Source organism: Arachis ipaensis, chromosome B3, assembly GCF_059453495.1.
Source record: "Arachis ipaensis isolate K30076 ecotype BB chromosome B3, ASM5945349v1, whole genome shotgun sequence".
NCBI lineage: Eukaryota > Viridiplantae > Streptophyta > Magnoliopsida > Fabales > Fabaceae > Arachis > Arachis ipaensis.
The window spans coordinates 138,705,146-138,731,015 of record NC_142438.1 but is presented as its reverse complement, the minus strand read 5'-3'; the positions used below and the strand labels follow the sequence as shown (position 1 = coordinate 138,731,015).

General features: G+C 33.2%; 2 protein-coding genes and 1 non-coding gene across 3 annotated transcripts; all 3 read left to right on the top strand.

Annotated features, from left to right (window-relative positions):
• Positions 1-18,718: 18,718 nt before the first annotated feature.
• On the top strand, positions 18,719-22,858 carry LOC107631931 (serine/threonine-protein phosphatase PP2A-2 catalytic subunit). Its single transcript, XM_016335526.3, has 6 exons — positions 18,719-19,348; positions 20,495-20,609; positions 21,240-21,348; positions 21,450-21,527; positions 21,994-22,185; positions 22,276-22,858. The coding sequence occupies exons 1-6, from the start codon at positions 19,096-19,098 to the stop codon at positions 22,447-22,449; spliced, it is 921 nt and encodes a 306-aa protein (XP_016191012.1). The 5' UTR covers positions 18,719-19,095; the 3' UTR covers positions 22,450-22,858.
• A 1,547-nt stretch (positions 22,859-24,405) lies between these two features.
• LOC107634799 (uncharacterized) lies at positions 24,406-25,251 on the top strand. Its single transcript, XM_016338216.3, has one exon. It carries the CDS (start codon positions 24,514-24,516, stop codon positions 24,976-24,978), a length of 465 nt encoding a protein of 154 aa, XP_016193702.1. The 5' UTR covers positions 24,406-24,513; the 3' UTR covers positions 24,979-25,251.
• Positions 25,252-25,400: 149 nt separating this feature from the next.
• TRNAM-CAU (transfer RNA methionine (anticodon CAU)) lies at positions 25,401-25,472 on the top strand. Its single transcript has one exon. It is a non-coding gene; the product is annotated as a tRNA-Met (tRNA).
• Positions 25,473-25,870: the final 398 nt, after the last annotated feature.

Here is a 25,870-nt window from a genome sequence, read left to right as displayed (position 1 = left end):
ATACAACTCGTTTTACCCAAGTTGTTTTGGAGGATAGTTTTTACGTTTCGATTTTGTTCAAAAACGTTTACAATCCTTTCTTTCCTTTTTAACTCGTTTCTATACGAGTCATTTGGTTGAAGGATTTTTATTTTGATTTTACTTTAATGATTCATTTTGATACAAATTACCTTTTAATGCTTTGCTTTAATGATTTGTTTTTATACAAATCACTTTTAAAGCTTTGCCTTTAGATAGACACGACTTATGCTTGACACAATTTCGTTGAAAACATGGTTGACTGGCATAACTCGTTTAATCCGAGTTATCCTTATGTTGTTGTGAATACTAGAACGAGTTTTCTTGGAACAACTTGTTTTTGTGAAATTGTTCTATTTTATACGACTAGGTCGTTTATTTTTAGAACTTGTAGAGATGAGATCGTGGGTTTGAGATTTTGTATGATCCATTTGTTATCCGTGTGGATCGAGTTGTTAGATCGTATTTATGCCTCAAGGGGCATATTTAATTAAGTTACTTTTGCGACTTGTTCTAAACACAACTTTTTCAACCCATTTGGCCCGAGCTGTTTCGAGGTGTTTTCTTTCCAATTCGCATATGTAACTTCTTTCCACCAATTGGTTCCTCATCGCTTCATCCAGGCGATTTCTATATGATCGGCCCGTGATTTTCGCGGTTTATCGAGCTTCAATTGGTGTGTGTTAATTGTAGAAAATCAATTTTCATAAGGAATTGTTTTATCTCCTTATGTTGGAGGTGTGTTGCGACCTGGGTAGTTCATCACCTTTGAGGTGGACACTTTGTAGTTGCCCTTTTCTAAGATCTCAGTAATCTTGTAGGGTCCTATCCTTTTTGTTGTCAGCTTTCCTTCGCCCGAACTCAGTAGCCTGATATTTTTTCTTATCAAGATGAGGTCTTTTGCGACGAATTTTGTAGCCATCCTTTGTCTCAAGAGCTCTTTCCTTATCCGAGTTTGCTCTCGAATTTCCGGAAGGGGGTCAAGCTTTTCTTTTTGAACTTGAATGTTATCAACTTCATTGTAGAATTTCTCAAAACCTCTTTTCTTATCTGAGTTTGCTCTCAGATTTTTGGAAGGGAGTCAAGTTCTTCTTTCGTGCTCTAGCATCATTGTAGAATGTTGTCTTTGGTTAATAATTTTGGACTTGGCTCTCATAATAAGCCAGTGCCCCTACTCGAGGTCGAGCTTCATAAAGTCGGACTCGAGTATTCACTCATGCCATTCTTGAATCTTACTATTTGTTGCTATGTGACTTTTACAAGTTATTTTGGACTCTCTTTTTGGGAGGTCGGATAACTTGTTTTATACTTGTTGTGTCAACTTAGTAAGGTCGGATACTTATCTCTTGGCTTGAGGAGGCATTCTTATAAATCGCCATCCTTTTTCAATTTGTTTTAAACAAATTGTTGTGAGGTCAGGTTTGCATCCTCTTCGTGTTGATGTTTGATTATGATCATGCTGTCCTTAAGTTATTTGTGCAATTCGTTTTAGGTTTGCCCCTTGCCAGCTTGATTTAGTACAAGTGGCTTAATGAGGTCGGACCACGATTTGCATTTATAACTTCTTACACCACTTTGGATCTCGTCACTTCAAGTCAGAAAAAGTGTGCATTAGGGAGTAAGGTGCGCTTTCTAGCTGTAGTATCCCTTTTGTTGTAGACATGGCATAATCTAGGTAGATTGTTTTCGAGTAAGTCGAGTATGTTGTAGTAGTTCTTTTTCAAGTCTTAAGTGACTTTGTTGGGATTTTTTCATTTTGGTGTTGGCTTTTCTTCGTCCGATTTTGGCCCGATGTCATTTTGGATCAAGACGAGGTTGTCGGTTGAGAAATTTCTTCGTATGACCTTCTCATGGCCATTTATCCTTGGGATCTGGCTCTCGAAATCGTACCTCAAGAAAGAGGTCGGACTTTTCTTTGTGAGCTCTAAAAGAGGTCGGATTTTCCTTTATAAATTCAGAGATTTTGACCTCATTGTGGTCTGACCTTTAAAAGAGGTCAGAATTTCTTCATAAGCTCTAAAAGAAGTCGGATTATTATTTGTAGACTTGAATTCTCAGAAGAGGTCAAATTATCTTCATAAGCTTGGATCCTTAGAAGAGGTCGGATTTTTCTTTCTAAGCTTGGAAAGAGGTCGGACTTTCTTTCTAAGCTTGGAGGTTTTCGACCTCATTGTAGACTCTGATCTTTAAAAGAAGTCGGAATCTCTTTCTGATATTCTTCGAGATTTTTGACCTCGTTGTAGAGTTGATCGTGAAAGAGGTCGGATTTTCTACAGACTCCAAAACGAGGTCGGATTTTTTCCTTGTCGGTTCTAAAGAGGTCAGATTCTTCTGAGCAATGAGGTTTTAGACCTCATTGTAGAGTTTCACCTTTAAAAGAGGTCAGACTTTCTTCGTGGGATCTAAAAGAAGTCGGATTTTTCTTTATTAGTCTGGCGGTTTTTGACCTTATTGTAGAGTCTGACCTTTAAAAGAGGTCGGACTTTTCCTTCATGAACTTTGCAAGAGGTCGGATTTTCTTTATGAGCTCCAAGCTTATCCGACCTTGTTGTAAAGTTTGACCTTTAAAAGAGGTCGGATTTTCTTTGTGAGCTCCCAACTCATCCGACCTTGTTGTAAAGTCTGACCTTTAAAAGAGGTCGGACTTTTCTTCATGAGCTCTCTAAAAGAGGTCGGATTTTCTTTGTGAGCTCTAAGCTTATCCGACCTTGTTGTAAAGTCTGACCTTTAAAAGAGGTCAGACTTTTCTTCATGAGTTCTCTAAAAGAGGTCGGATTTTCTTTGTGAGCTCCAAGCTTATCCGACCTTGTTGTAAAGTCTGACCTTTAAAAGAGGTCGGGCTTTTCTTTGTTGTAAAGTCTGACCTTTAAAAGAGGTCGGACTTTTCTTCACGAGCTCTCTAAAAGAGGTCGGATTTTCTTTGTGAGCTCCCAGCTCATCCGACCTTTGAAGAAAAGTCTGACCATTAAATTTCAGTTTTCTTCCTGGAAGACATCCATCTTTATTGGTGTGCAAACAACATCAAATTCTACCACAGGAATATTTCTTTCCATATTCATTGGCAGTGATGTAATTTGTGAGCAACCAACGAAAGATGTACCATGAGAATTTTTTGTGTTATTCACTGCTCTGTTGTAATTGACATGTGAATCCACTGAAGAAAAAACTGGATTCATCACTCCGTTGTCGGATTGGGTTGCATTCAAATTGGCTGATGCTGTGTATTTGGAACATGCAACTGCTCCATTTCATGAGTGGGTATCATGGATTTTTCCGAGATTGTAAGTTGGCACAGATGTCATTGTCCATCCTATTTCACGAAGAGGTTGGGATTAGTCACGTTCCCTTTTCCTCTTTTTTTTTCTTCACGTAACTTCTTTTGCCAATTGAATTTTCTGAATTGAAAATTCTTTTATTCAATTAGCTTTCGAGTTCATTTTTTTCACGTAACTTCTTTTGCCAATTGAATTTTCTGAATAGAAAATTCTTTTATTCAATTGGCTTTCGAGTTCGTCTTTTTTTTTCACGTAACTTCTTTTGCCAATTGAATTTTTTGAATTGAAAATTCTTTTATTCAATTGGCTTTTGAGTTCGTCTTTTTTTTTTTCACGTAACTTTTTTTGCAATTAAATTTTCTGAATTGAAAATTCTTTTATTCAATTGGCTTTCGAGTTCGTCTTGGTTTGCTTTCTACAATGGCCTTGGGACGGTGCTTTCTTCTCTTTTAATCCAATTTAACTATAGAAGTAGAATCATCATCCCTATTTGATATCCTTTGCCCGTTGGGAGAAGTTTTTACGGGATTTCTGGTATCCATAGAAACTGTATTCCAACTTCTTTTTAACATGCTTGCATCTTATTCATGTCGAGTGGTTGTCTGACTATGTTGTTAATCATCCGCCATTATCAAGAGTTGAGCTCCAGGTCCCCGACAACGGCGCCAATGTTACATTGGGTAACCGGAGATTAGTGGGTTGGATTAGTTTGGCTGGCCCAATCGTCTGAATGAGGAAGTATCCAAGTGGATTGATGATCCAAGACCTCCGTCCGACTTCAGTATGAGAAAATGGGGGGTGGTACCTGCAAAGACACTCCGATGCCTAAGTCAGCATGGGGTTAAGCAGGTTTAGAATGTATTGGAACTTAGAGATACCTGAGGAGTGTCAGGGTATTTATAGTGGTGATCCAATAACCACTGTTGGAGTAGTGCCACCTTTTTAGGTGGATAACCGTCCCTTTTATCTAGGAATTGTTAGGATATGGCTTTTAGAAGTGGGTTGAGAGATTTTAGGGACAGTTACTTATTTTAATAAATGTTATCTGCCAGCTATCTCTTGAGCCCGACTTCTTTAGAAAGAAGTCTGTGTTGAGTCCGACCTCTTCTGAAGAGGTCGGTGAATAACGAAGGCCAATCTTTGGATTAGGCCTTTTGGTGTATTTGGACCTGGGCCTTAGTGTTGGGCCAGTGTATGAACAATAACATTTTTATAAATATATATAAATTATTATTAACTAAATATTAATAAAAAAATAATAATATTTATTAGTAATGTAGTCATTTATATCTGTTTTGTCACTCATTTTTCATTTACTAATGAAATAATTGTATATCCAACTTCACACTTATATTTCTTCGGAAAAATGTTATCACAAATTTGGCAGAAATTATTTTTGATATGGAAATAGAGATGGTATTTTAGTTGAATATTGACATTTAAAGTGTATTGCATTATTGTGGAAGTCATTCAACACACTCCTGCGTGTTTTAACACGTCCCTCACGTGTTGGTCAAGATGCTGCCACATGTCTAACACGCCTCCCATGTGTTGGCCAGGATGTTGCCATCTGTCTAACACGCCTCCCACGTGTTGCAACACGCCCCCCACGTATTGACTTTATACCCGCAAAATTCACCTACCTGTAATTACATTAAATAATCTCATTTTTAACAAAAACACCAATAATTTTTTCATATTAAAAAAAATCGATACACTTGATATTTTTATTTTTTTTTCCTTTTTCTTTTTTGTAAGTAAGGACTAAAGTAAACTCCACCATTTAAAGGGGTTGGTACTTGGTAGCTAGCCCTAGCAAGTAGCATCAGAAAAATAAAGGAGCTAAGGGTATGTTGGTCTTTTTAACCAGATTCCTTTGGTGAAAGTAGTAAAACTACTTGGTCTTTGGTCCAGTCCATGCAACAGATTTTATTGTCTCATGTACAGCCTATGTTCTTCAATGTCGTAGGTTGGTCTAGATGATTAGTTCATTAGTTCAATTAGTTGGGTAGTTCAATTAAATAAATGTTAAAAATTTAAATTTTATTTTGTATATATTGTTAGAAATAAAAGATTAAATTAAAAAAAATTTATGTATTATTGAGTATATTCAAGTTGTCTGGAATGATACAATATAAAAAAATATTTATAAGTATTAAGAGAATCGTAATAATAAAAACGTAATATTCTATAATAAATATTTAGATATACTAAATAATCCTAATGAATACTAATTGATTCTAATATATTTTGACATATGTAATAATTTAGTGATTAATAATAAATTCTTATATAGAGTTTAAATTCGTAATCGATTAATTATTGATCTAACACATTAAAAAAATATCGTGAGAGAAAAAAAAAATGAAAATTAAAGGATGCTCATTATTGCTAGCTCAATAATTTTTATCTGCTTTCTCTTTTTTGTTATTGTTGTTTTTTTTTCTTTTTCATTTTTAATTGTAGCAAGCGAAAAATGCGTCCAAAGCATGTGAGTTTAAAACCAAGCCAACAAAGAGATAAATTTTTAATCATCATATATATCAACAAAGTCGAGTGCGAGGTAATAGGGGTGTTCGCGGTGCGGTTTGATTCAGTTTTTGAGGGAAAAGCCATTCGATCCGATCTTATAATTAAAGTGCGGTTCGGTTTGGTTCGTTTTTTTGTCAAGGTCATCCGAACCAAACCAAACCAATTAAATCGGTTTGATTTGGTTCGGTTTTTTCAATCAAATAAAAAAAATTCTACCATACTATTATGCAAAGTCGTAACATTGAAATCGACAAACCGAAATACACAATAGCTAACAAAGTCTTGATATAATGAAATTTAACGACAACAGAATTCAAATACGACAATTAAAGAAGTTCAATAGTTCAACAGTCAACACAACTGAAAATAAAAATAAATTGTCATTAAACTGATAGCAAAGTTATGGTGTCTTCTCCAACAAAATAGCTAAACTTCTTAATGCACACCAACCTGAAATAAAAAAAACAGTTGCATAATAAGAACAACAACAACAATAATAATTATAATAATAATAAGGGTAAAGTACTAAATTGGTCTCCTGGGTTTGGGCGTAATTCTGTTTTGGTCCTTAATGTTTAAAGTGTTCTATTTGAATCCAAAAAAGTTTCATTTAGCATCAATTTAGTCCCACAGTGAGGTCAAAATTAAATAATTAACAAAATATCCTACATAACAACAGTACAAGAACAAAATCGATAATCTAGAGAACAAGTACAAGCTCCAGAGGCATAAAATCAACCATTGATACATCAATATATTTATTTATTATTTTTTTATAATATAAATAAAATATTTTCTATAAAACTAAAGAAAATGATAAATAAATGTATTGATACATCAATGGTTGATTTTGTGCCTCTGGAGCTTGTACTTGTTCTCCAGATTATCAATTTTGTTCTTGAACTGTTGTTATGTAGGACATTTTGTTAATTATTTAATTTTGACATCACTGTGGGACTAAATTGATGCTAAATGAAACTTTTTTGGATTCAAATAGAACACTTTAAACCTTAAGGACCAAAACAGAATTACGCCCAAACCTAGGGGACCAATTTAGTACTTTACCCTAATAATAATAATATAAGGAGAACAATTCCTACCATAACAAGATGTACTCAATAGCAGAATCTTCTTCATTGGGATCAGGAGTGGGTGCAACTTCTACAAAATATATAAATCAAGAAACAATCATAACAAATAATATATATTAATAAAAACCAGATTAAAGTAAAGAAAATTATAAGTAGAAACTTAACCATACCTAATTCCAACTTCTCCAATTCCTCGATGAGTTCCTCAAGGACAAGTTTTGGAGAGTTTCGGAGCCAATAAATCAAAGCCAGAAACACAACAAGTTATCAGCCAGCAGCAATCCAACAATACCATAAACCAGCAGCAATCCAGCAATACCAATTACCAAGTTATCAAAACTTAACAATAATTCAATAACCAGCAAATTAAACAGCAATAAACAGTAACTATATTGACTTGGAATGGTTCAAATTAAACAGCAATAAATAGCAAATTAGCAACCATAAACAGCAAAGAAGGCAAGAAATGTCAAGACTTTGCACCACCTTTAGAACTCTTCTACCTTTTGAATATATTAAGGTAGGTAATTAACTTTTTATGCATACCATACATATTGTATTTTATTGTTTATGTATTAATATTAAAATTTGAAACCAAGTATAAACATGATTTTTTGGACAGTTAATTATTTGTATTGTTTACTGATGATGACCAAAATCATTAGGGAAAGCGGTCAACTTCTGATCACATGCATGAGGGGGTGAAATACATCAAACACTTACAGAATAGGGTGGAAAAGTTGCAAGCCAAAAGGGATGAGTTAGTGAAGTTGATTAAACAACCATATTAAACAACCACCACTAAACAGCAACTTGGAATGAACAGCAATAAACAACCAGTAAACATCAATAAACAGCAAATTACCTGAATTGGTGGCTCAGACTATATGTTGACTTGGGAGGAAGGCTGACTGGGAGACTTGGTTAGGGTTCTGCCGTGCTGGGAGTGGGTTGAACTGATGATAGTGGCGCTGAGTGGGAGAGCCCAGAAACACTGCTGGCGCTGGGTGGTGGCGTCTCAACGGCGACGGCGTGGTGCTGTGCGTGGGCGACGGCGTCGTGCTGTGGGTGGCGTCTCCGCGAAGAGGAAGGCTTCGGCGTGGTGCTGTGGGATGGCGTCGTGCTTTGGGGATTTGGAGAAGAGAGAGCGAGAGCGACTAAGCAAGTGAGCACTGAGCAGTAGAGAGTAGATACTAGAGAGTAGAGAGCGCAGCCGCAATTTAGGGATTGGGGATTTGGTGGATTAGGCCTTAGGGTTAGGGACGGCTTGGGGGGGGGGGGCGCTCTCACACTCGCGCAGCAGGGCCAGGCACTTTGTTCGTTTGGGGGGGGGTGGGGTTAGGTGTTTTTAGGGTTTTTTCCAAACCGGTTCGGTTTGGTTCGATTAGGGTTTTCAGAGTCAAAACAAAACCGAACCGAACCGCATAAAAAACAGCAAAATCAATTTTTTCGGTTTTCGATTAATTCGATTCTCAATTTTTTCGGTTCAGTTCGTCGGTTTAGTTCGATTCAGATCGATTTTGAACATCCCTACGAGGTAAGAAGAATAAGAACATGGTAAATTGGGGCCTTACCAAGAAAAAATGTATAATTCTCTTAGTAAAATAAAATTCAAGACATTAGATGATAATTTTAAGAATTGTAAAACTAAACAAGCTTGCATGCATTAGCTATTATATCCCCTACAAACTAGAAACAAAGTTTGCATGTATATAATTGGTACTTAGTTGGACCTTTTAAGTATTTAATTTAAGATTTGAACTACTGGCTAGCATCAATAAAATATGAACACAAAATACGAGATTTAACATAATACGAAATATACTAACACACTAAATTTAAATTTTTCTAAGGTAAAAAACACGACATCTATATGAATTTTAAAGAGTTTTTTAGATAAATTATAATTATATCTTAATATGAACTAGTTTTATTGGTTTTAATGTGTTTTTAATTGTATAAAGTATTTTAGATAATTTTTTATATTAATAAATAATAATACAGAGTGTAAGGGCTTGAGCTTGGGCCCATCTCTCACAATCGTCACACCTCGTACATATTGACTCCAATATTTCTCACTTATTGTTGACCCAACAAAAATGGGGCCCAAAAGCTACCGAAAACTTGATTATGAAAACTTGATTTCAGGGGTTAAACTAGCCCCAAATGCACCTTCTTACTATTTACTAACAATTGTATTATTTTTTGAGGAGGTGAGGAGGAAGAGATTTACCAAGTCATACAAATCTTGAAGTGCTACACCTCGGCCTCGGGAATCACATTTCAGGAGCTCAGGAGGAAGAGACTACCGAGCATGCTTTATTACAGTGCACTTGGTTCGGGTCTCATATACAATGTAACCCATCAGCAGATTCAATCACAACACTCAGCAAGTCAGACCTCATCAGCAGTATACAATAAAAGTTTTCCAGACCCGAAAGCCGAAATACACAATCATAATGGCCAGACAATTAGAATCTAACTATAACAACCTAGATGAGAAAAAGAACCAGCAGTTAATAAAACCTCAAAGGAGAAATAGCTTACTAGTGAGATGGAGAGACTGGCTGAAGGCTGAAGATCAATATTGATGCAACATTCTCAGCAAACACAAAATCAGGACTATGCTCGCGTCGTTATGCAAATTTCAATCCACGCGTACGCGTTGCTGCAAATTTTTCCATATCGCGCGCACGCGTCAGCCATGCGTGTGCGTCGATATTCGCTGATTATCTCCTTATTTTCTTGTGTTCCTTTTATTTTTGCAAGCTTCCTCTTCATTCTCTAAGTCATTCCTGCCATATAAAGCCTGAAACACTTAACACACGGATCACGGCATCGAATAGTATAAAAGAGAATTAAAAATACACAAATTAAAGATTCTAGGAAGCAAGCTTTCAACCATAGATCAAGACTAGGAAGGGATTGTTCATGCAAATCATATGAATAAGTGTGTAAGGAATTGATAAAAACTACTCAATTGAGTACAAGATAAACCATAAAATAGTGGTTTATCAACCTCCCCACGCTTAAACATTAGCATGCTCTCGTGCTTAGTTCAAGGAGATAAAATAGATGAGTAGAAAAAAGTAAGACTCGTGCAATGCAATGCAACCTATGTATTAATGCAACTATATGATTTTGTCTACTTGGTTAAAAGTAAATAAGTTCTCAAAGACAAAAATAATTCAAATTCCATTAATTCTAATCATATAATAAAAGACAAGTAAACTTGTAAGAAAATAGCTTATAAAAGCAGGAAACATAGAATCAAGCATTGAACACTCACTGATGGTGTATGTGCACTCTAGTCACTCAAGTGTATGTGGTTAATCACTCTAGTCTTTCCTAGTCATGCTTTCTAAACTTTGTTATTCACCTAACCAATCAACAATATTTAATGCACCAATACAAACATCATGAAGTCTTTTCAAGGTTGTAATGGGGCTAAGACAAAGGTGAGGGTATATTGAATCTTTGACTAACCTAAACTCTCACCTATATACACACTCTATATAACTCCTACAATTATGCCTAACTACCTATAATTTTCCACTTTTGCATTACATACTCATGCATCAACCTTTCTTTTAATTTTTATCATATATGCATTGATCTTTTCATTAACTTAACTTAACATTGGGGTAATTTTGTCCCTTTATTTATTTACTTATTTATTGAATATTTTTTAATTTTTTTAATTTTTTTAGAAAAAATAAACATAACATCTCAATGCACATGAATTTTTAATTTTTCTGGTCTCACATGAGTAGGTACCCAAATTCCAAATATTTTATCATTTAAACATTGTATACTTTCATTAACCTAAGTTCCCACAGTTTTTTCACACTTAATTGGCACACAATTTCTATCTTAAGCTAACCAAAGATTCAATTTGGGGTATTTAATTATTTTTCCGCTTAAGGCTAGTGATGTGGTAAAATATAGAACAAATGGGGATTAAAAGGCTCAAAGTGGTTAATAAAGGTGATCCGTCCGTTGGCTATAATTCGGCTCAGGTAAAACTATAAATCGGAATATAATTAAAACTAAATAAACACGTGATATTTCAGGAGTACGTAGAGAGTATGTACTTTGATCTTCTAACAGACTTATCCTATCAAATCAAATAACTACGTGCCAACAGGAATCTCTCCGTAAATCTCTCTAAACAAGCTCATTAAAGAGCAGTTACCACAATATTAGACCCACTAAGTAACCACAACAATTCTATAAATATATCCACTCCTGACATGAAAGAGGTACACTATTCATTCTGAGTCATTTGATATTCATCTTTTACTCTTACTAACTTGAGCGTTGGAGTCTCTTTACAGATCCCAACCTCCTCCGGTGTTCCTTGACGGCTGAAGTATAGCTCGGCGTCTGTGCTCTTAGGACAGAAAACCCCATACACACGGAAGAAGGAGTTATATCTCGGCACTAGAAGGAGTTATACCTCAGCTCAGATTACTGTACATGATAGTAATGATAACGACTATACCCTGGAAGCTAACGACTATACCCTGGAAGCTAAAGCCGCGGTGATAGACACCCAAAGCTCATCAGACGAGATACATACATTTTGTGGCAATACTCTAACAAGTATACAAAATATCTTTGTCTCAGATGTGTCAGCTAAGTTCATACGTCGAAACACAGTTATGTGCTCTCTTTTATTAATAAAATATCTTTACCTTTTTTACTTTCATTTTTTTTTTCTATTAATCTTCTTTGATCTATTAAGCCATTTAGTACACGATCAAATCAAAGCCGAACTATACTCTAATTTCTGAAAGCACAAGATATCAACCTATCTATTATGTTCAATTATCTCTAATAACCGACCATCAAGATCGGACACTCAAGCTCAAGTACAACTCACAGAAGTGACACTTTGATGCAATCATTCAACTTCAAATCAATTAATCAATACGAGAAAATAACTTTTTACCAATAAAAAAAACAAACTTAATTAGCAATGATAAGTTACCTTGATACATAGGTGATGGACTCATCCCTTTTATTTTTTTATTTTACAATAATTTATGCATGTTTACTTTCAACTCATTTTATTTATGTTACAAATCTTTATTATTCACTCAATATTCAATAATTAATTGTTTGGACAAGAAATTCGTCAATAAATTATTGTGGGTCGGAAAAATTCTCAAAGACAATTGATCATTACATTCTCGGATCATACAATCGATTCGATCAACGAATACAAACTTTTCAGTTCGCGTCAATCAAATACTATATGCCATCCATGAAAAATTGTTCTCAAGCAGAAAAATATCCCCCACATAATTATATTGATCGAACAACTTTTACCATTCAATTGTTTTTGAATAAATCTCGACTAATTGACTAAGTTCTTTATTTATTTGTTTATCTATTTCAGCTATTTCGCTCACAATCTTTCAATCTAACTTTTTTACTACCGATATTTTTTCTTTCTTTTTCAATACAACAAGTTGAGTTTGGGGCTGCTATAATCACAATTCTGATTTAGCTCAACCTGTTTAATTGAAAATTTTCAGGGGATATGATCCGTCCGTTGGCTATAATTCGGCTCAGGTAAAACTATAAATCGGAATATAATTAAAACTAAATAAACACATGATATTTCAGGAGTACGTGGAGAGTACGTACTTTGATCTTCTAACAAACTTATCCTATCAAATCAAATAACTACGTGCCAACAGAAATCTCTCTAAACAAGCTCATTAAAGAGCAGTTACCACAATATTAGACCCACTAAGTAACCACAATAATTCTATCAATATATCCACTCCTAACATGAAAGAGGTACACTATTCATTCTGAGTCATTTGATATTCATCTTTACAGGTCCTAACCTCCTCCGGTGTTCCTTGACGGCTGAAGTATAGCTCGGCGTCTGTGCTCTTAGGACAGAAAACCCCATACACATGGAAGAATGAGTTATATCTCGGCATTAGAAGGAGTTATACCTCAGCTCAGATTACTGTACAGGAACAAAAGGTAATTGAAAGGGTAGGTTATTTGGGATAAGTGAGCAAAAACAAGTAATAGCCTCAATCATATGCATGCATATAAATACACTAAACATTGGACATGTAAGGTGGAACAAAATATATATTATAATCATAGAGAAGAAAAACACACAAGAATAAAATTTTATGGTTAAATAGTGTAATCATGTAATTAAGCTCAAGTCTCACAGATTATGTGTTCTTAGCTTTAAACCATGTTCCAAATACAACTTCAAACAAATTTAACACAAAAAGGTTTTAATTTAAATTAGTAAAATTTTTTAAAAATATGATCTTAAAAAGAAAGTTATTATTTTTTAACCAAATAGAACATGCATGCAAATAACTATTACTATGCAATCTATTATATCCTAACAAAAGAAAAATAACCTATTGGTGTTAAGAAAAAGAAATTACTTCGGCAAGTCAGGTATTGACCGACCTCCCCACACTTAAAGCTTTGCACCGTCCTCGGTGCCATCAGTCAGAAACAAAGGGGTAGGGGTGCACATGGGCCGGGTGAAGCCGGGTTTGATGTGACCCAGACCCGGCCCGAAATATACACCGGGTCTATTTATTAGACCCGAACCCGACCCTAGACCCGATGAAACCAATATACTTTCGGGCCACAATTATACCGGGTGAAAACCGGGCCGTTAACATTACATTACGTTGATACCTTCTTGTAAGCTAGCATGTAAAAATATCCAAATTTCCAAGACTCCAACCATTATTTAACATGGTAAAATTCACTTAGAAAAATATAACAAGAACCAACCATTCTTCAAAATTAAAGCATAACCACAATCAATACTAAAGTATAACCACAATCAATACTAATATTGTCTAATAATACTAAATATTTAAATCAATACAAATAACACAATATTATGCATTAGTCTAAAGTCTTATGCATTCTAAACATAAAACATTAACTCATAGTTTTATAATGACTAATAACACAAAATATTAAGATTTACAATACTTAAATTCCACATAAGAATAGTCATGATCCATCACTAATAACACAAAATATTAATTGTGTATGATGACCGGGTCACCGGGCCGACTTCGGGTGACCCGAGCTATGGCCTGGACCCGACCCGAAATAATGATCGGGTCTATTTTTGAGACCCTTACCCGGCCCTAAACCCGATGAAATCACACCAAATTAGCCCCAAAAGTGTTCGGGACCGGGCCGGGCCTTCGGGCCGGGCCGGGTCTGTGCACCCCTACAAAGGGGGGCTGGTAGCAGTATCTCCACAATCGGGACCGTCATATCTTCCAAGGATGATTTGCAAAAAAATCAAGTCCAACTCAGCATTGAAACCGAAGCATTGGTAATGGTAGGGTAGGGTAGTGTTTGTATCAAACCTTAGTCCTGCGAGTTGAAATTTTTATATAAACTCATCTATCTACAAATTAAGAATACCTAATCCTACCAAGTTTTTAACTCGTGGTATTCGATTCTACTCGCAAATTACAAAAAAAATACAACATTATTATTATATAATTTGATGATAATTTAAAATAAAACTAATTTTTGTGTAAAAAAAATATTAAATTATTAATTAATAATATTTTTTTAGTGGTTTATAATTTTTTGTATTTAGTAAGAGGTCATTAGTTTAACATTCACTTGAAATATATATATATATATATATATATATATATATATATATATAGTGTGGGTTGGTCGGAAGTGTTAAATTTTAACCCGCACTTTACTCGACCTACACGAGAACCTATTATATTCTACTCGCTGCAGATCGGATTGTCAACTCTACTCAACTGAATTAGATCAGATTGAGTACTCGCGGTAGGGTGCATGTTGGCACCCTTAATTAATTAGGCATGAATAAAATTATAAAAATTCGTAAAGAGTTTTTAACTTTTTATTTTTTCATTAAGGAAAAAAAAATAACGTTTATCATGTGCAAGCCACTTGTGTAGATAGAAATTACTGAAGTCTTTTAAGTTATTTTCACTTTTCAGGATTAATTTTAATTTATTTGTGATATTCTTGGTCAAATAATATTCGATATTATATGATACAAACAAATCAACACATACCTTTTTCATGTTTTATTACTTATTATGTGTAGTAAATATTTTTGTTTAACAATACAAAGAAAGAAATTAATAAAAAAAATTAATATTTTAATATTCAACTTGGTTCTTGTCTATCTTTACGAAGGACAACATGATTTCTGTCAAAAAAAAAAAGAACACTCCAATTTTCGACTTTTTTATTTTGAGATAATACGATTATTCTGTTAAAAAATATGTTAAATAATAAACAAAAATTAGTTTTGTGAGAGATTTTATTTGTATTTTGTGAGATTTTTAAACCTCCACAAACTATTAATAAGTTTATTTTTGAAAAATTTATTCACCAATGGTGGTTAAATGAAGAAAAATCATTGATGAAAATAATGCCGCAAAAAAAAGTAATTGTAGTACAAATACAATATCGAATAAGAAATGAAAGAAGAGAATTTTAATGTTGATAATATTGGTATTAGTGATGATAACGGTAGAGGAGATAATGATGATGATAAAGCAATAAAAATAATAGAAGTAGGAGTAATAATAATGAAGATAAAGGAGGTAGTAGTAGTATTGGTTATATTGTTGAAAAGAATTTTATAGAGGTTTAAAGCCCCACAAAATACAAATAAAATCCTACAAAAATAATTTTTGTTATTATTTAAAAACACCACCATAATAATTTTTTTAACAAAAGAATCGTATTGTCCCAAAATAAAAATGTTAAAAACTAAAATATCCATTTTCTATAGACAAAAATCGAGTTGTCTTTCGTGAAAATGGACATAGACCGAATTGAGTCTTTACTCTTAATAATCAAATAGTAACATTTTCACTTTTCAGGATTAATTTTAATTTATTTATGATATTCTTGGTCAAATAATATTCGATATTATATGATACAAACAAATCAACTCATACCTTTTTCATGTTTTATTACTTATTATGTGTAGTAAATATTTTTGTTTAACAATACAAACAAAGAAATTAATAAAAAATTAACATTTTAATTGATTAACTCACATAAACAATAAATTGGTTTTATGACTTTTATCTATAGAAATTATTAAATTGTTTAATATCGTAATACATTATGCAAAAATACTCATAGTAAAAAATAAAAAAATAACTTAAATGACATAGTCTCTCCATACTCAATTAAGAAGTTGCAGATTCAAGTCTCATATCTTTAGTAAAATAAAAATTAAAAAATAAAATAAAAGAAATTTAATTGGATTATCAAAATCCAAATAGACACAGTCATTGAGTTGAATACTTTTATGTTATAGGAATGAGCATGCCATTCAAATTCGTGATGCTGTCACACCAAAAAGTCCAAAATGGAAACTACTATTGAAAATTTCATATATAAATTCTCAGGTGGCGAGACTTCAAAATTAAAGTAATCAAATAAAAGATTAAATATTGTAAATTATTGCAATCCTCTTAAGATCCTACAAATAATTGAATTTATTTATAAATTATCCAGAGAAAGACAAATCAAAGAAAGCAGGCGACATGGTTTATTTTAGCTGCGAAATTAGTAATGTACTAACTCTAGCCACCCAAATTGCAAAAGTAATTAAAAAAAAAAAAAAAAGATAAGCATGCCTAACAATTAATAAAAAAAGTAGTTTGAAGTTTGAAGTGTTCAACTTCAATAAGTGTTACCCACAAGCTCACATGTGTAATCTCTTGAATTGACTAGGCATGGCCTTTCAACTTCAAGGGAGAGAATAAATAGAAATAAAAATAAAAAATCTCGTTAATTTCTTCTTTTCCTGAAATTATTTCGAATTATTGATAATGTATCCTCATTCATTATTTTAAGCTGACAAACTTGCGAAACTTTTTAGAAAACTTTTATACAAACTTTCAATTTTTGAAAGTCACATCAACAAAAATATTTAACTTAACTATATACTAACTTAAAAATATTACAAACATAAGAATGTGATTAAATCATTATTAGTACATTAAGAAATTTCTAGTGATAAATATCTTTTGATTTATTATTATTATTATGAAATGTATAGTGACAATTCTCATTATCTGATATCATTTTTTATTAGCTCAACACAATAAGATGGAGCATTAACATCTCAACAGAAAAGTACTAAACAGATAAAATAAACTAATTCTTAATCATCTTTGACAAAAGTCATCAACAACCCCAAAGATCAAATACCACTCTACTCTTTGTAACTTTTAATCCATCTGCTGACTACTCTTGCAACACCTGATTCTTAATTCCTGCAAATTTTGTTATTTTTTTTCAACCAAATGCTCCAAATAATAACAATAAAACCAAATTCACCAATATTTTATTTCTTTAATTATTATTAATTTTATGCATATCTTTTTTCTTGTTTCTGTTTTTATGTTATAAAGCTTTTTTATTTTAATATATATATATATATAAGTATTTTAAGAATGCTATGTATATTTAAAAATTAACTAATAAATAAATTATTATATATTTATATATAAATATATATTATTTAATTATTTTTAATGTGTATTTTATATTTTAATATATATTTTATATTAATAATTAATTAATTTAATAACTGATTTTTAATGGATACCTAGCGTAATTCTAAATGTTTTATATTTATTCACTTTTTTAAACAATGAGCTTATATATACTAATAATGTGAAAGATCAATCTAGTCTATATAATTAAAATAAGAATGTTATTTGTATATTAAAATTAGTTACTAAAATCAATTATTAATATATTTGTATATAAATATATGTGTGATATAATTTATTTTTAATATGTATTTATATTTTAATATATATTTTATATTGATGATTAATTTTGGTGGCTGATTTTGATGTACAGATAATATAATCTTATTAAAAATATATGCGAATACTTTATTTTTTAGAAGAGTAAAGTATCATTTTTGTTTCCAACGTTTAGGATAAATTATATTTGTGTCCTTAACATTTAAATCGTCCTATTTGTATCTTTAATATTTGTAAAAATGATTCAATGTTATTCTGTCGTCAATAGCACATCATAAGTTTTAATTGAAGTTCTTGAAGTTAGAATACAAATGTGATAATAACTCATCAAAAGTTAAAACTAATTCTTGTGATATTTATATAATTCACTTTTTTTTAAGGATATAATTAAACTCAAACATAAATACTGAGTACAATATTAAAATCAAACACATCCAAATAAAATATAATTAAAAATAAATATATTTAAATAAAAATAATTAAAAAATATAATCTAATCTATCAGTATAATTAATTATAAAATAATATTAAATTATTTTTATAAACCTTAAAAATATAAATAAAATAATTTAAAAATTAAAAATACAAATAATACTTAATTTAAATGTTAAAAAAAAAACGATACTTTATTCTTCTTTAGAAATTGCAATAATTTGTTGTCATTTCACCTGCATTCGAGTTTCATTTTCATTTCTAATATAGCTCTGCCTTCCAGCGGGTCCCTCGCCCCCCTTCCTTATTGCTTATTGTACGTAATTATTAACAAAATTAAAATGAAAAAGAAAATATTTTTAAAATAATTAATATTACTTTTATTTTTTATAATATCATTTTATACATATTTTTTTACTCTCTGTACATAATTTTTTTTAATATAGTATATTTGCATAAATTTATAAAAAAAACAAACAAGTGATAATATTATTTTTTGTGTACAGTGCATAATACATTATTTAATCTTTCAAGGCAAAAAAAGAGAAAAGAAGTATTTTTTAATTTAGTTAAATTTTGTAATTTAGTTTTTGTCCCTGTCTGAGTGCGAAACACAGAGAAAGAGAAATGAGAAAAGAGAAAAGAGAGGAAGGAAAAAAATAACAGAGTCGGGAATGATTCAAAGACCGAAACATTCAACAGCGACGCCATCTCTAAAACGGTGCGTTTTGCTCTCCGCGTTCCGTTCCCCAACCCTAACCCTAATCCTGCAGTCGAACACCCTCCGGTCGCGCTAAATCCATCCATTTCCCGGTCGATCTACGGAAAAGAAGACGAAGAAGGAGGAGGAGGAGAATAAGCGATCTTGAAGGGCTTTTTTGGATCGCAGGGAAATATTTTTTTGGTGGTTTTGAAAGGGGAAAAACGATGCCGTCACATGCGGATCTGGACCGTCAGATCGAGCACCTGATGGAGTGCAAGCCTCTGTCGGAGGCGGAGGTGAAAGCGCTGTGCGATCAGGCGCGGACGGTTCTGGTTGAGGAGTGGAACGTGCAACCGGTGAAGTGCCCTGTCACCGTCTGCGGCGACATTCACGGCCAGTTCTACGATCTCGTCGAGCTATTCCGCATAGGTGGCAATGCTCCTGATACCAATTACCTCTTCATGGGTGATTATGTAGGTGAGTTTCCCCAAATTTCGTATTATTGTGGCTAGGGCTTGAATATTCCATTTTGAAAGGTTGGTTTTTTGGTTTTGTAAGAAGAGAAGAGGGCTTGATACAGGACGTTATTGAAGTGTGTATTACTATTTTGACGATTGAAAGAAATTACGTGGTTGGATATGGAAATTGGAATAACTGATATTTTATTCATCTACAGGTCGTTTGTTTTGTGTTTTGATTGTTTTTTTTTTTTTTTTTTTTTTGGGGTCAAGTTTGGATTTTATGGCCGGAGTATTTGCTTTAAATGTTGATGATTGTGTGTGTATGAGAGACTTATCCGATGAGTGTAGATTATGAAATGGTCTTTGTTTATTTCCGTACCTGTTGCATTGGTACCACTGTCGAAATATACAGGGGGTTCAAATTTTGAGTTCCTTTGTTTCAGCTGTGCCAACCCAACATCTCTTAGGTAGAGAGCAGTTTTGTGGAACTTGCTTCCTCCCCAGCCCTTTCCTCCCTCCCAGTGATGTGATTGCGGTGTGTTTGCTGTGTGTTTAACAATAAGGATTTTGCTAATGGCTGTTATGATATTGAAAGTGTTGTTATTAGATCTTGACATCTTGTAATGGGAGTGCGGTTATTCTTTTACACTATGGGCAGTGAGGTGAGACATGACTGATGAGTAATGAATGTGGAGGAATTATAAATATCCAGATTGGTGTATTTTCTATATAGTTTTCTTTTGATCATTGGAATGATGATGGCATGAGATGCTTTTCTAGGATGTTTTTCATTGAAGACCAAAACTTTTGATGTCCATGTTGTCCTTTTGATATTTTGCTGAGAACATAATAAGTACAAGTTATGTAATGTTTTTATTGAGTGATACAAATTGAATTAAAGATTGATACGTTTTCAATAATCTTAGTCTATAAGTGAAAACCTTTGGCTTTTTTACGGCAGAAAGTAAGCCCCTAAGCAGGAGTTAAATATTTAGCTATAATGGTCTCAACTTCCGTGAAGGACATTATGTTGAACAACTTAAATGTAATGGAATCATTGAAGAATGTTATAATAGGATGTGTCCTTTGAAGATCACATTATGTAGCCTTTGAATCTATGAAGCTACTGGCATTTCTCATGATAATCGCTTAATTAATGCAGATCGCGGGTACTATTCTGTGGAGACTGTTACACTTCTGGTGGCCTTGAAAGTCCGCTACAGGGATAGAATTACACTTACCAGGGGAAATCATGAGAGCCGTCAAATTACTCAAGTGTATGAATATTTCATTGCATTCTATGTTTCTCACACAACACACTCTGTTGTTATCCATTGTAATTTTTGTGACTGTGTAAAGGTGCAGCATGTTTAAGGAGAAGTTTTAGTATAGATTTTGCTTGAAGTTTGTGGTAGATCATGTAGCCTCTATCATTGGCTTAGGCCTTAGGATCAGTAACCTAGTTTTATGTGGGTTTCAAAATTATTCTTCTAATCTTGAATCTTCTCTTTCTTTCTTTGTCTTTCTCATAACTCTTTGGCTGTATTATTTAGTGTTAGACATTTTAGATGATATTACTGTGCAAATTGCAAACATACATAGTTGTTGCTACAGATCCCCCTTTGACTCTGGTTAATATCTTAGTTTCTTCCATTTATTTATAGAAAGTATTGTAATTTGTATGCGAGGGTATATATAAAGCCTGTGTGATGCATCTGATTGAGGGTAACTAAGCATGAATCACATGGCTTATGCTTGCGGTTTCACTTCATTAGTTGTTTGATCGAAAATTCGAAATGTACGAGGGAAAAGAACAAACAATCTTCGGTTGACTAAACAATTTTATTTTGAAAAATTGTTTATTTATTGATTTACCATTACCTTTGTCATTGGCTTTCTCCTTTCAGGTACGGCTTCTATGATGAATGTTTAAGAAAATATGGAAACGCCAATGTCTGGAAATACTTTACTGACTTGTTTGATTATTTACCTCTGACTGCCCTTATTGAGAGCCAGGTTTGAATTAAATTTGTTGTGGAGTATTACTCTGACTATTTTCAGGTCAGCTTCTTTTCTTTTGGTATTTTATTGTAGCTTCTAACTTTCACATATAACAGATTTTCTGCTTGCATGGAGGTCTCTCACCTTCTTTGGATACATTAGATAATATCAGGGCATTGGATCGTATACAAGAGGTTTGTGTGAAATAACTAGTATGAATTCACTGCATGATCTTTCCATCCATTTTATATTAAGAGAATTTCCATATAAAAGAATTATAGCATTCGATGATAGTTGACCTTTTCATAATAGCTTCAGTCTCTGGATGTTTTTAGAAGAATGGTGTTTGATGCCGTATAAAGTAGTTTATATGTTGTGATTGTGGTGTCTAATACTGTTGTAAAGCTCTTAGTTGTTACCTGGTTGGTTTTGGATCCTCTTTTTTTTCACCCTCTCACTATTTAGTTGACTAATATTTGTATTATTAGTTATTAGTCTTGCCATGTCCATTAGTCATTACGCATTTTAGGACTCCCATCTTTTTGATTCATAATGGAATATCAATATTCATATTATCCAAACATGTATAGTCATGAGGTTAATTGGATGGACAATGATTTCCCATATGGGTTGCCTAACAATTGTTCTTGTGCACAACAGGTTCCACATGAAGGACCAATGTGTGACCTCTTATGGTCAGATCCAGATGATCGCTGTGGATGGGGAATATCTCCACGTGGTGCTGGTTATACATTTGGACAAGATATAGCTGCTCAGTTTAATCATACCAATGGTCTCTCACTGATATCTAGAGCACACCAGCTTATTATGGAAGGATACAATTGGTGCCAGGTGACATATTTTGAATCAGTATTAACTTCTTCCTAGGTTTGGGTGGCTTTTCAATTCCATGTATTAACATTGTGTCTATCACTTTTCCAGGACAAGAATGTGGTGACTGTATTTAGTGCTCCAAATTACTGTTACCGATGTGGGAACATGGCTGCAATAATGGAAATTGGAGAGAATATGGAGCAGAATTTTCTGCAGTTCGATCCAGCCCCCAGGCAAATTGAGCCTGACACTACACGCAAGACTCCAGATTATTTTTTGTAACTTCATATATCTGCCTGTTATTAGTTATCGCTTTCTGCTGTTACTGTAGATTTGTCTTTAAGAAAAGACGAGTTTCACTGTTTAAGTGGAGGGATGTTCATCAACATAATTCTTTGTTTTGGAGTTGCCTGCTGCTGCTGCTGCTACTACCTTATTTGTGCAAGAAATCTATAGGAGAACTGACACAAGCCACCAATTGGGATTGTATATTTTTGGGGAGGAAGCGGCAATAACATGGTATATCTTGTTCTGTAATTTTTTTTCTTTTTAATTAAATCTCAAGTTAGAGAAGTGATTTTTGTGTCCTGACAATGATGTTCATTTGAGACTCGAGGCCAAATGAAAGTGCAGGTGTTCATTCTGCATGATTGAATTATATAATGTTAGAAGGGTGAAAAAGGTTTTCAAAGTGGAGATGTTAATTATCTGGTCAAGTTTCATTAAACAAAAGTTTTAAACTGTCCTTACATATGGAAGAATAAATACAAGAGTAAATTTTTGAAGTGGTCATTTTGGAACTTTGATCGAGGTAAATTACTTAAAGGGCCCCAAAAAAATTAAAAGAAAAAAAGAGAAAAAGGTGTCAAGATCTAACACCCTCTAAAGTAGGGAATTAAGCACTTGCTTAGATCAATGCTTATTGTTATACAAACATGGGAATTCTCATACACGTGGAAAGTTACTTGCCTTAGAACCTGAAGAATAATGCAACTCATCATTAACAAAATAATGGATCGTTGCTTTGCATCTTCGAACATTTACAATCATATTCTCTCCCATTTCAAGCTATAAGTGGGTTTGAGGCTTGCACCCTGTATCATCCAAACAGAGAGGATCAAACTTCTGTGCTTTTATATATAATCTATTATTCTTAGTCTTCAAATTTATGTATTATTCATTTCTTTTTACAGAAACATTTTTATTTACAAATAATACAACTATATAAATAAGTGGCAAAATCTTAGACAGTACAACTCAAGATGATGCTGGTTTTTTAAACTCATATCGCTCGATATTATCTTTCTCGTCTTTCCTTTTTATTAACAACATATACTCAGTCACAAAAAAAAAAAAAAAAAAAAAAAAAAAGAACACACACACACATACACACACACAACTCCACCATATACACTAGCTTGCATATACGTGTTGGTCCTCTAAAATCTAAATGATAAACATTGCACTGAAGTGGCCGTGGCAAAAAGGAGCACGAACTGGTTAAGAATGCATATCTTATGCTTTTCCTTAACAACACGCATGAAAATTGTAGTAGTAGGAATAAATATGATCATGCCAGTTAGGAACAAGTATTTGAGATGACATGCACAAGAAAAGATACTCAGTACTGATTCTGATACAGGCATTGGTCCAAATATGGTTTGGCTTTATCTATTCTACTATAGTGGCATGCCTGTGAAACAAGCAAGTGCGGCAACAAAGAAGACAAAAGAGAAATTCATTATAAGATATTAGAATCTTTGTAGTGATCTCTTCACCAGCCATGTGTGGGCCTCCCTTACAACTTTAAAGCATTATTTGATACAAGTAAAGATAAAATAAATAATGATAGGTTGAATTGAACTTAAAAAAAGAATACAAATAATACTAGAGTACAGTTTTATGGTATAAAAAATACAGAAATCCTCAACAAAGCTAATAGTTACAAGGTCATTATATTAGATAATTAGAGAAAGAATAGCTGTTATTTTGCATTGTTTCTTCAGTTTCAAAATTGTATGCTTTAGAATTTTTATACATTGATGATTTAATATATCTAAATATCAACATAGAGCAAGTAATTGATGATTTGATGGTCAGATGGGAAAGAATTCGAATATGTGAAGTGGTTGCAAGGACCATGACGCACGTGGTTGCAAAAACCATGACGCAAGTGTGTTCCATTATGTTCCACCAAATACTAATAATAGAACTCACCCGAACCAAGAACCTAATTCATTTTTCCTTTCTTATTAGAATAAATAATGAACCCATTTTCGCATATAACACAATACTCAATATAAGATCACAGTATATTTTTGCTCCTTCATTCTGTTGCATGCTGCAATGGCTAACGACAACAACAAGAGATCATCATCATCATCGTCAATTTGTGAGATTTCAATGTTGTTGGTGGCCAACATCATCAGACTCTCATCTCTCAGGTTCAGTAGTTCTTCAAACTTGTCATCATCATCATCATCACAGCATCATGAGATTGGTGGCGACAGTACCAGAAACTCTGTTGGAAAAATCATGTCCAACAAGAACAGGAAGCACTTATTGTTACAGCAGCCAGAGTTGAACCCTAAAATGCCACGTTCCTATCTAATGAAACCCGAAAAGGAGGAAGAGGGTCCAACAACCACCACCTTTGTGAACGACGATGTCAATGTCGATGCGGACAAATTTATCAAAAAGATTCGTGCCAAGATTATTAATGGGAATAATGGAAACCCTAATGCTACTGCTGCTCCTCCTAAACCCAAACCTTACTCCTCATCGCCCAGTATATATAGTCTCAAAGATTAGATATAGCTTTTCTCACTCAGTTTGGCAATTCTTTGATGGAGGAAGATCAAAGAATCATATATTAGGATTAGACACAACAAATCAATATGGTGATTATGAATCAGATATGTTCTCAAGTGTATTTATTAATAATTTAATATAGATAATCTTGATATTAAAGGATCCTAAATTTCCAAAAGTAAATCATATCAGAATCTAAGAATTTTTAGGAGTGATTTTGTTCATGTAATGGCTTCTTTGTTTTGCTCGCATGTATCATCAAATACAAAGTTTAAGTAAACGAACGAAATCTTTCGTATTTAATCTAATATCTGCCACAGAATCTGCGGAGACCCTAAACTCTGGCCAATCAGCAAAATAATGCCAGAGCAAGTAGTGTAAGATTCATTAATTTTATTTAATTTGTGAGAACTTAACCAACCATCAGAGTGGCGCAGCGGAAGCGTGGTGGGCCCATAACCCACAGGTCCCTGGATCGAAACCAGGCTCTGATAAAATAGAGAAGCTTCCTTCGTTTTTTGCTCTGCCTTTTTAAGTTTTGAAGTATTCATGAATTCTTGTGATTTTTTTGGCATTTGTAACATCAATAAGGTTGTTGGCCGTTATCATTTCCGAAACAGAATGATGATGTTCTACTTCCCTCACCTACAAGATATATTATTTAGTTCCCTGTGTTGATCAATCCAATTACAAAAAATATGTCAAATCTCAGTTTCTGAATTTCATTCTCTCAGTTTATTATGTAAGTCCTCCACTTTTTAACTAATTTTTAAATTTAGTTAACTTGCTTGTATTAGACATAACCAGAATAGTACCCTTGCAAAATTAAACATAGAGTAAAGTATTATTTTAATTTTGCAAAAAAATTTAGGGTCACTAACAAAAGCGTTTA

What these genes read in the sequence shown, in the direction of transcription:
- LOC107631931 (XM_016335526.3), top strand. Translation starts at nt 19,096, where the DNA reads ATGCCGTCACATGCGGATCTGGACCGTCAGATCGAGCACCTGATGGAG. An exon ending in CTTCATGGGTGATTATGTAG is followed by an intron (nt 19,349 to 20,494) that starts GTGAGTTTCCCC and finishes TAATTAATGCAG; the next exon opens with ATCGCGGGTACTATTCTGTG. An exon ending in AAGGATACAATTGGTGCCAG is followed by an intron (nt 22,186 to 22,275) that starts GTGACATATTTT and finishes TCACTTTTCCAG; the next exon opens with GACAAGAATGTGGTGACTGT.
- LOC107634799 (XM_016338216.3), top strand. Translation starts at nt 24,514, where the DNA reads ATGGCTAACGACAACAACAAGAGATCATCATCATCATCGTCAATTTGT.